The 11,841-nt window shown below is 47.4% G+C and overlaps 1 protein-coding gene across 1 annotated transcript; it reads right to left on the bottom strand.

Moving 5' to 3' along the window:
* Window positions 1–509: 509 nt before the first annotated feature.
* On the bottom strand, window positions 510–10,113 carry ISL1 (ISL LIM homeobox 1; the record flags this gene model as incomplete). The annotated part of the gene is made up of 6 exons (XM_084233610.1): window positions 510–626; window positions 2,672–2,839; window positions 4,058–4,344; window positions 6,175–6,434; window positions 9,070–9,259; window positions 10,086–10,113. 6 exons carry the CDS (start codon window positions 10,111–10,113, stop codon window positions 510–512), a joined length of 1,050 nt encoding a protein of 349 aa, XP_084089736.1.
* Between the last annotated feature and the right edge of the window lie 1,728 nt (window positions 10,114–11,841).

Genomic DNA, 11,841 nt, shown 5'->3' with positions numbered 1-11,841 from the left:
GCTCCACCTTCCTGAAAGGACTCTTTCAGCCTAGGAGGCCAGTTTCTCTTCCTGCTCATTTGCTGGAGCTCCTGTTTGGCAAGGCAATGACCAATATAGAAACAGCACCATTCAGATTAGGATGGACTAGAAAAATCTCTATTTCTGCTTTTCTCTAGATGTGCAGTGAAACGAAAATGCTTTTTTTGAGATCCTTGAATATAAATCCTCTACGTTTTAAAAACGTCTTTTTTTTTTTTTTTTTTTCAGTACTCCTAAGGTCATTGGATAGCGTATGTTGGGTTTGGGTTTTGTTTGTTGTTTAATTCTAGTAAAATCCCATGATTGTCTTCACAGTGTTGCTACCATATCACCTTGTCATTAAAACAGACTTCGTGCATTTCATGGAGCATTCATTTCTCGATTCAGTTTTCATTGACTGGGTTGTTAAATACTTTTGTTTCGGAGTTCAACATTATAATTTCCCACTTTCTCCAACAGGGAAAAAAATACATCTGAATGAATGTTCCTCATGCCTCAATAGGACTGGCTACCATGCTGTTAGGTGTATCTGGAAGCTGAGAGGACATCGATGCCACTTCACTGCCAGTGGAATTAGAGCCTGGTCCTCCTTCTGAAAAATTGACCTGCACAGAAGGTTGAGAAATGAATAAAGTAGGCTGTGATTGTATTCAGAAAAGGATGATAAACTTGTCATCTATGTGTATGTGCATAAAAGGGTCTGTGTATGTAGACAGATATGCAGAGACATCTGCATCTACAACTGAATTGTAGCAGGCTTAAAGGAAGCCTGCAAGGAAAAAAACTTAAGAAGAAATCATCTTGCTTTCCCATCTTCCAGGAGATCTCTATTTTAACTCAACTGAATTCCCAACATTATGTTGTATTAAATTATTTAAGGACAGATGTGTTTCCCACTCTAAAATGGCATGGAAACTCTACTATGCATGCTCAAAATAAAATTATCCTGCTGGCTGCATGTTGCCCTGGGAGCAGGAGATCTCTGTCCCCGCACATCAGAGCCTTTCTTCTTGAGTTGGAAAATTCATAACAAACTCAGATCTGGTGACAGTGTGTGACAGGAGATTCAGAGGAGGCTCTGCAGAAGAATGATTAACTCCTCAGAGGGTTCATAGCATGGACTTTCCTACTCCTTGTAGGTCCTGTTGCCTTTTGGCCTGTCTCTATGCTCTCTCACCCCCCTCTCTCCTTTCCTCTCCACAATAGATTTTAACATCATGGCATTGTAGATATCTGGCTCCTTCTTTCCAGTTGGAAGTATTGTGTGGCTGTAGTACAACTCTTCACCCTGACCTGCCCTACCCCCTCCTGCCTAGGCACCCTTCCACTGCTCTCATGTGACACCAAAGTATCAGAAGGTGCAAACACTTGGCTGTCCTGAACCTTCCTTTTAACTGCAACTAGTGATCCAGGATTTGCTTGAATAACTCATAAGAGTTATAACCTGACGTGAAAATAAGTTATTTTTCCTAGTTCCAGGTTCCACCGTTCTTTCTTCCCTAGTAAGCCTTTCTATTGTGAGATAATGTGGTTTCTCAAATTTGCCTAGCCTTTAGACTGGTCCATTTACAAACAAAAGCATGAGGCAAAACCCTTTCAACCACTGCCTCTGGCCTATCACCTAACTATGGCTGAAGATACTAAAAATGCCCTCCAGGTAAATGTGAGGGTAAAATTCTAACCTCAATTAAAACTTTATTTTGAAAGGAAGGAAACATTTTAGCCGACATCCTATAAAATAGAACAAGCATCATTAGGCTGTTTACTACATAAGAAAAAAAGAATTATACATATACAGAAGGCTTATGTTTAATAAACTTACTGATATTGACCCTTACAACGTTTGTAGGAGAAAGGTAAGTCAATTTTCTTTTCTCTGCATGTGCAAAATATACAAATGTTGAAATTTGTTTTCTCATATTATCGGAGTGGTAGAGCTCATGTTCCTTTTGCTATACATGTCACACCGTATGTGACTGTGACTGTTACGACAATTGAACTCATGCAGTTAAAAATGAGGCTTGCATTTTCAAGCTGTCTATATTTTAGATTAATAGGTTCCCAGAAAGGGATATAGTAACAAAAAAGTTCAATCATATGTTATACTAAACTATGTTAATGATATAGGTGAAAATTGTACCCAGACAGGTGTCTGCTGCTCATTGATAACATTGATTATGCATTACAACACCAATGATTATTCCAATCACCTTGACCCGGGTACTAAAATACACCATTCTCCAGGAGTTGAGAAGAGGGTGAATTTACCAATTGCTCATCAAAAAGCCAAGGTGATCTCTGAAAGCCCTTCCAGTGCAGAGGGTTGAAGAGGGACCACTGGGCAGCCCCGTGCACTTTCCCATGCATGTCTATCTAGTCAGTCACCTTGAAGCTAATCCCTCAAAGAGGCCCTGACTGATAGGAAATTCAACCTACATGGTCAAATGATGCAGCCTCCTAGAGAAAGACTCATAAGCTTGTTTTCTTTGCTCTTGCCTCCTTTTCTGCAACACACTCCCTCATCTCTCCCCAACCCTGGGGCCAGGGAGGCACTACTCCCTGCTCCCCAATCTTTCATTGTGTGACAGTTAAACCAGAATCTCTTTTCTGTTGGAGATTCAGCTTCCTCTCACTGGGAGTTGACACTTACCAGTTGCTGAAAAGCAGGCTGATCTATGTCACTCTGCAAGGCGAAGTCACTCAGTACTTTCCAAGGCGGCTGGTAACTTTGTACCTCCACTGGGTTTGCCTGTAAGCCACCGTCGTGTCTCTCTGGACTGGCAGCCACCATGGGAGTTCCTGTCATCCCTTGGATATTCTGTGAATAGCCCCCACCCCAATCCCAACATGTTAATGAGCAAACACCCTCCCTCCATTGTCTCCACAGACTAAGCAAATACACCCTGGAATTATCTTATCTATATAGTGGCTTTTATTGACACAGCTAATCCGCTGCATACTGGCTATTAACTGGAGTTCAGTTTGTTTTATTGTGTTTTGTTTTTCCCGCTTCTGTGAGATGGATGAGTTGGTATTCTTGGACTTCACTAAATCTGAGTCTACCAATTTTCTTTTTTCCCTTATGTTCACAGCTCATCCCAGTTCCTTCCATCTGCCTTCTAAGCCTCAGCATTCCACAAGTAGAAAACTGAGGCCCAGAGAGAGGCCACCCTTGAGTCCTTGCACATGATGGTTTCCTAAGATGTTTCAGTGAGTTGAATTTCTGGTAAGATTTTCTCCAGGCAGCTCTCCTGGCAGAGTAAAGCCCCACCTTCAAGCATCTGGGTCTGGTGGTTATTGTGCTATTATGTACTAACCAACTTAGAAAGTGCCTTGGCCCAGTCTTGGCTGGTCTGCCAAGTTTAATGACAGCAGATTTTATGGCATTTAAAAATAGGTCCAAGGCAGTAAAAAGAAAAAAAAAAAAGAAAGAAACACAACAAAAACTATATAGCTTAACTTAACCAGGAGGCCTACAGGATGGGTGCAGCATGGTCCTGGAATGACAGTGGATAATAATGCCAGGAGCCAGATGTTTCTGGAGAGCTGGGCAGAGGTGCCCTGTTTCCCAGTATTACCTTGGGGGGCCTCACTGGCTTACAGGCACTGTACCAGGCCTTGCCTGCTAATCTGTGTGCACCCAGGGGACCTCCAGGGTGATTCACCCACCTAATCCCTGGATTACACAGGAAGCCAAGAAGTTGTCCTGTCCCTCTCTCCTTTCTGGTCTTTTGGGGCTCCAGGCTGCAGTCAAGGATGAAGGGCAGGAGTCCACCCACCCAGGCTGAGAGGAGCACTACTCCAACCCACAGGAGGGTTGTTCCTGACCAGCCAGGCCTTCAGCAGGGTGGAGGGTGCTAGCTGCCTCTCCAGTGGGCATGAGTAGGGGGTGAAGCACCACCTGTTAGGGTGTCTGCTTCCTGCTTGGGAACAGGGTGGAAAACCAACTGAGGCAGGCCTGGGGGGGCTGGCGTACCCCTCAGAGCCCTGTGCCTGCTTCCCCTCCTGCTCACTGCAAGGTCCCAGGGCCACTCACAGTTTTGTCATTTGGCTGCTGCTGCTGGAGCTGCTTCATCATGATGCTCCGCTTCTTGTCCTTGCAGCGCTTGTTTTGAAACCAGACCCGGATCACTCGGGGGCTGAGGCCGGTCATCTCCACCAGTTGCTCCTTCATGAGCGCGTCGGGCCGGGGATTGGCAGCATAGCAGGTCCGCAAGGTGTGCAGCTGCTTCTCGTTCAGCACAGTCCGCACACGGGTGGTCTTCTCAGGCTGCTTGTGGACATGGGGCCGCAGGGCCGGCTGCCGGGCGGAGATGGGCTCGGCTGTGGGGCAAGGGGCTCCGTGAGCACCGGGCCAGGTTGCTTCTGTGCCCGCGCTACTCCTGGACAATGGCCAGTGCTTTGCAGCCTCCACAGACAAAGCATGGGAGGCAGAGGTGAGTGTGAGCGGAGCAAAGGGGAGAATAAAAATCTCACTCTCTAATCTCAGAGGTCAATGCTGAGTAATCCTGCCCTGAAAGCAGTTTCCTCCCTGCTGGTGTCAACACAGTATTAGCAAAAGAGCTCAGGTCTCAAGGGCTGCCCCCCTGTTCACAGCAGGGGTGGCATTTTTCAGCATTGTTCCTCTCCCCCAAACCTTTCTTTAGACTGGGCCCAGGTTCCATGCCCTCCCCATATATATCCACACCCTGGGGTGAAGACAACAGACTGTACTAGGGAAGGAAACAGAACCTCAGTGACAGGGACACCCCACCAGCTGGGATACCGGAAACAAGAAAACCCAAAAATTCTACCAGAAAGTCTTGAACTTTGGTCTCCAGAACAGTCATGTCAGTGGGCTAGAGCAACTCGGTTATTTCAGCCACCTCTCCAACCCTTTCTTAGCACTAAATCTACCTGAAGATTCCGAGATACATTCACCATCCTAAGCAAAGGAAAACCAAACCTCTGTTGAACTGCCTAAGCTCTAGATAAACTGACAGCTGAGATGCCTTCTGTCTCCTCCCTCCCTCCCAAATATTTCAGCCTCCTGTGTTTTCCCACAAGCAGAGAGAGCATAGGGTTCCAGGAACAGAATTTGCTACCTCAGGCCTCATCCCCTTGCAAGCTAGTCACAAAATTTCTCTGAACAGAATTCTTAAATCTGCCAAAAAGCAGAGGGGTGGTGAGCAGTAATTTCCTTAAGGCCAGTGTTTAGTGCAAATGAATACTAAAATGCAAGGGGGCAGATCTATTCATAAGAGGAAGGCAGATTTGTAAACACTGTCTGCCTTCTTACCCATGACCTCCCTCCTGGCCAGCTTGCTCTGTTTCTACTTTCCTTCCTGGGGAAAAGGCCCTCAGTTCAATTTGATACAACTCTAGCACCTTCCAGGACCCCCTAGTTAGGTCAACACCTATGGGGTCAATTTAGTGTTATAGCCTGCAGGCCCAAAGATGAAATTCTCACCAAATCAGGTAGAATGAATGGTTTAAAGAGGCAGGCTCCCTTTAAAAGGCAATTACTGCAGATTAGCTTGTTGACAGTTTTAAATTACAGCTCTGTGCAATGGCCTGCAGTTATTCAGACTGTATCTTTTCAGGTCCATTCTCCCACAAAAGGGTAAAAATAAATTTAAAAAATGTTTTGGGGTGTGGAGCAGTTCACAAAGAACAAGAAATTTGGGAGGTTAAATGACTTGAGGCCACCTAAACGTCCTTCATTGGGTTAAAGGAGGAAACTCCTGGGCCCAGAGCTCCACCCCTTTAATTAGGCAGCAGCAGGAGACTACCTGGTGGGGAGCTGAAGCCCTTTTTCAGTAAGTCATGGCTTGGAGGCCAAGGTGAACTGGAAGTGCTGTTTGGGCGTGTGTATACCTGTGTGCATAAGTGGGTGTATATTAACGTGTACCCACCTATAGACACGGAAGTGTAGGTGCGCTGGGGCGTCAGGGGGGACAGTGCACTGAACCTCCCTGCAAGAGTGAAGCACAGGGCAAACTCACTCCCGAAGACTTTCATTTAACTGCCTGTCGCTGGCTCAGGGACTGCCCAACTGCCCAACCGGTGGCTGCAAGGGCTGCAGTGGCCTCCGGCACGTAGGCAGGAGCCGCGGCGCCGGCCCAGCCCAGCATCTGTCTCCCAAGCCGGGCCTCTCTCGAGGCCAAGGAGTACCTGCCATTTGCAGCGGCCGTGCCGGGTGCAGAGGGCTGAGCGGGTCACCGGCGCCCAGACTGGCCCTCTCCACTACGTCGTGGTCCGCGCGGCAGAAGAGCCCGTCCTCCCGCAGCGCGAATTCGTCCCCCGGAATAAGCTGGCGGCTGCAGGCCACGCAGCGGAAACACTCGATGTGGTACACCTTGGAGCGGGCGCGCATCACGAAGTCGTTCTTGCTGAAGCCGATGCTGCACTTGGCGCATTTGATCCCGTACAACCTGCACAGGGCCAGGCCCCAGCCAGGAGAGAAGCACAGGGAGAGGGGGGTCACTTCAGGGGGGCGCTGCCCAGGCCCCAAGTCGCCAGCGACCCCGGCCACAAAGCCCTGAGACACTGAAATCTGTATTAGCAGACAAGCTGGGGATGGGGGACGGAAATGGTTAGATTTCTTCTTTTCTCCCTCTTCCTCCTTTTTACCCTTGCTATGAACCTTTGTGTCTCTGTAGGTACCTCTTAGCGCAGAACACCAAGGACAAATTTTTGATGTATTCAGAACTTGAGCCGCTGTTCTAGGAACCAGCCAGTCCTGGCTTGGCCCTTTCAACTCTTGGCAGAAAGGTTTCCACGGGACTCCAATAGCCACTGGCCCCACACTTTTACCTCTCTGTCCCCCATTTTCCACTACTAGAAATGTCTCTTAAGTTGCAACAAAAAGTCCTCCTTCCAGGAGAAAAAGGGGTTGGTCAAGGAGATTGTCACTCCACTCAGTTCGCAAACACACAAATGCACAAGCAGAATAACAAAACGAAACCTCTGAGGGTTTCCAGCTCCCTTTCTGAACAAGCCCACTGCAGTTTTTTCCAAGTAAAGATATTTTTCTTAGGCAATAACCTTAGCAGAAAGTTTCTTCCTCTCTATCCCCTTTTATTATGCTCTAAAGCACCCATTTCTGCACCCTCTCTTTTTCAAGTGAAAATTCTACCTCTATCTCCATTTGCTTGAGAGCCATGGCCAGCTGGAAAAATGAAAAGCCCATGTCTAAGGCTTTTCTAAATGCTGACCTTTCCTCACCAAGGGACAATCCTTGCAGGTTCCATCTAGGGGGACCTGCCCAGGCATTCTCTCCAAGTATCGGGAATAACAGTAGCAAGGGCATTCCTACAAACTGAGAGACTAGAAGCCAGGAAAAGAGCCACACAAAAAGGGGGTTGCAGAAACCTTTCTCCCCCAAGGGAAGCAAGGCATTTAGAAATCTAAATGGTCTCTCTGTTCTGCTTTTACAACAGGATTTCAAAGACACACACACACACACACACACACACACACACACACACACGAGTTGAGAGTGCAGAGAGTAAAAGGTAAAAGCCATTGGCTCCTTCTCCAAACGTGTATCTAGGCACAAGGAGGTCTGAAGGCAACTGAGCAAAACACCCTCTCCATAGGAGTAAAGATACTGCTGGAGGTGCGAAGTGGGATTTCCCTCTCCAGAATCTTTTGAGTTCACACACCAATCAAGTAAACAATGAAAGCGGCTCATTTGTCAGAGGTTAGAAGGTAGATTCAAAAGTTTTTCTTCCCTCCGCCTACTCTGTGTGAGATCTTTCATTTCATAGGATGAGGACTTTACCTTGCCTGTGACCAAACAATTTAGAAAATCCCTCCCCCTTCCTCCTGTTTCCCACTTGCCCTATTTCCTCCCACTCTTCTCCCTCTCCCAAAAGTATTAATAAATTTCATCTGACCCCGATCTATCAAGATTAGACCTTACAATTTTGAAATAAAAAAAAATGCTGTAAGTTAAATGAGCCAGAACTGTGATTACACACTTAAATTTAACTAAACTTGAATACACATTCTCAGCTTCATAAACTCTAAAATTAACAAAGCTCATTGGTGGTAATAAGTACTGGAGAAAAAAAATTGAATAACATTTTAATATTGAACATAATAGAGATGTTATCTCTTCAGTCTGTTATTAAAATAATTTTCTCTAGAATTTCTACTCACTTTCTAAACAGAAAATTAAGTTTCTGACATAGATACACGGGTCAGAGAAAATTTAAGATTAACAAAGCTTGAAATTTAGACAGAACAAATTGAAGGGAAAAAACAAAAAGTTCCTTACATGCTTTTAGTCTTGTCAGTGTGGACAATTCGCTCATTTTATCAGTTACCAGATTTTAATGTGAGAAAGGAAGCTGTTCAATTATCTAAATATACCAATTGTTCGTAGACAGATGATGGGCAATTTGATCTGCTCTGTCTAATTCATCAGCTCAGATAAGATAAGAAAGAAAAGACAGTCAGATGTCACCAAAGGGTTAATATTTAAAAAGATTAAATTTCCGGTCTTTTTGCAGGGAATATTTAGGATGGCTCTGAAATTTTCCAGAAAGGAAATCTTACCCCCAAAGTAAAAGTGATAATACCTCCACTAGCTCTTTCAATATGTACATCTAAACATGCTAAAGTCAAACTTTTGTTTTTATTTTTTTAAAAAAGAAAAACACTGCCTGATACAACAAAAACCAAGTTTTAAAAAAAAGTTTAGAAACCCTAACTTATCCATCTTTAATTTTTTTGTTTTGAAAGGAGGGTGAAAAGAGGAAAACAATTTAAGCATCACAAATTCCAATAGCAATTAAAACAAGCTTCAACAGCACACAATTTATGAAAACCACTATTGACTTTTAGTGTTTTCTTTCCTAGGAGGTGAAATGAACAGCATAGTTTAATTTATGTAACACACTTACAGGGTAACTTTTGCATGCTGCACCCCACCAAGGCAAACTTCGAAAAGAGACAATGCTCTTTTCGAATGAGTGTGTGTGTGTGTGTGTGTGTGTGTGTGTGGAGGGGGAACGGGACAGGAATTCTCACAAAATTAAGGAAGCAGTGTAAATGGCGTACCTGATATAATCTCTCTTACAGTAGGTTTTCCCATCTCTAACAAAGCACGTACAGCTCTCGTCCAAATACTGATTACACTCCGCACATTTCAAACATGCCGCATGCCATTCCAAATCCGGCGAAACCCTCAGTATATACTGATCGTGAATTTGATTGCCGCAACCAACACATAGGGAAATCAGACGTTTTTCTGAAATGAAAATAAATACATGATTGACTAACCGTTTACTTCCTACAGAGATAAACACACTTTTAGTGTCGTTCTCTTATAGGGCGTACTCCAGGATTTTTTTTTTTCCCTTTCTTTTTTAAAAAGAGTATTGCACTTTGGGGTGGTAATTGAAGTGTGCCATCAAAACCTTGACTCATTTAAAAAAAGGAGGTGGAATATATGTAAAATGCAGATCTGAATAGTCTGCATTTGTAAGCCTCGCACGCAATCAAACCCGTTCATTTTGTAGTTCTATTTTCCTCCCCCTCCCTCTTTGCCATAATCATTGGGAAAGATTATGGATAAGTCAAGTCAAAGAAAAGGTTTTGACTAGAAGCGTTAAGTGAACGCGGGGATGTCTATATTTTCCAGGAAGCACGCTCTTAAATAGCGCATAGGACTGGATATTGTTAGCAAGAGCAGACATCAATACAGTTGTCACTCGCTCTTTTTTGCAAGTCTAATGCTAATTCCCATCTCCGGGCATTGTATGTGCAGGCAGACCTTAGCAACAGAATAACCTTCTCGGGGAGCTCCGGCTTCCCGAGGAGCAAAACCACCGCTCCCCACCAGCAGGCTGGGGCTCTGGCGGGGTCCACAGGCGAATTCAAACCCAAGGTAACGCTCAGTTTCCCGAAGATCGGAACCGACAGCAAGCATGCAGGCGTGGCGGCCACAAGAAAAAGCCACTTTTTCTCTCTCCAGGCCACGACTCCAACTCGGGAGGAGCCTTGACACCCGTGCCTGAGAGCGACCCCCGCACCAGACCAGCACACGAGCCCGACAAGGTAAAAGAGCCTCTTACTTTTTGGTGGATCTCCCATGTCTCCCATATCTGTGAGAGGGAGTAATGTCCACAGTGAAATGGTGGTTGTACAGTTGGTGACCAGCCCACAGAGAGGATGCTGGAGCTGGGGTTAAGTGGGAAACAGTGGCCCCTGGGGCTGCCAAGGCTTGGAGAGCCGCTGCCCGGCTGCGCCGCGCCCTCGCGGAGCGGGGAGTCCAATTTAAGCCGGCGGAGTTGGCGGAGCGGAGGCGCAGCGGCGGCGGCGGACTCGGCGCGGCTCGGGCACCTCTCTTCCTTATCTCTTACTCAAACTTCTCTGCTCCAACTCAGCTCCATCGCCATTGGTCTGACGCAGCGCGCGGGGACGTCAGGCGAGCGCCGCGCCCATTGGCTGCGGGGCGCGCGGCGCAGCTGTTCTGATTATCATATTTCAGCCTCGCTGTCGCCGCGCGCCACTGACCGCTCGGCGAGCCGGCGGGAGAGGATTAGGGCTCCCGAGGCGACTCGCTCCGGGCTCCGGCTGGGGCTCCCCGACGCCCGGGCGGCCCTCTCCTCTGCGCCGCGCCGCCATCCGCCCCCCCACCCCTCGCTCCTTCCCGGCCGCGCCGTCTGCGCCCTCGCCGCCCGTCGCGCCGCTCCTGCGCCCTGCGCCCTGCGCCCCCCGCGGTCCGGCTGGCGGTGTTGCTCGCGGGGTCACTTTTCTGTCGCCGGTGGCGAGTGGCTGGTGGGTAGGTCTTCCTGTTGACGAGGTTCCCCCCCCTCACCCCCGGGTGCGAGAGAAGGGGAGACTTGGAACTGGCCGTGTGGCTTGTTTTGCGCCGGGGCTCAGGTCCGGGCCCGGCGCGACTCGCCTGCCGGGGAAGGTGAGTTCCCTGGACGGGCTGCGCACCGCGCTCTGCGAGCTGCCCCGGGGGGACAGAACCGGGATCGGGAAGAGTCGGCCCAGAAGTGTTCGCTGCTGCGACTTCACTAACCCGTTACCTACCTTCCTACCACCCCCCACCCCACCCCAGAGCTCTCCAAAAGCTGGGGTGGGAGGGCAGGGCGCTTCTTGTGTGAGCGCAAAGTCAGTTTGGAAGCGCACAGGTAAAAACGAAGTGGGCTCTGAGAGCTGCTCTTTCCGATCCACTGGTCTGTTTGGCAGTGGAGAGTTGGAGGCAGCGCACTAACCCGAAGCCAGAGTGCAATGATCTTCTGGTAGCTTCCAAGTTTGCAAAGTGATGATCTCCTCTCCAGTTTCTTCGTTCTGCTAGGCTACTCCACTCTGTTTTTAAGCAGACGTAGGTAATTTAGCTAGTGGTGTTTGGATAATTATAACAAGTCTCAATGTCTCTAGAGATTTTTTAAAATGCGTTAGTCTAAGGGCGAGAGTAGTGGGGCGCAGTCTAATACTACAGCGGGACAGTAAAATGTATGTTTCACGTCCCCCGGAGTGTTTATCTGATCATTTTCTCTTGAGAAACAATCTGGAGAGAGAAGAATGTTGACTGCAACTTGCTGGTAACCGTTTTTCAATAATGTCTTACAAGTTCCCATCATCTTTACAGATTACCCCCAAACACAGGAAGAAGCCCACATTGCGTCCAAAGCGTCTAACTAGCCAGACCTTATCTATTGTGGCTGCCAGTTTTATCTAAAGAGACCCACAAACCCAAGTGTAGGAGGCTTATTTTGGGTGTCTTGTTGCCGCGAGAAAACCCAGTGTTAGGAAACTCCTTTCTTTGTATCTTTCTCCACATCTAACCCTCGATCAGAGCTGTGAGCCACCAAGCCT

This window comes from Talpa europaea (genome assembly GCF_964194135.1).
Source record: "Talpa europaea genome assembly, chromosome: 5".
NCBI lineage: Eukaryota > Metazoa > Chordata > Mammalia > Eulipotyphla > Talpidae > Talpa > Talpa europaea.
This window is presented reverse-complemented; position numbering and strand designations above follow the sequence as displayed.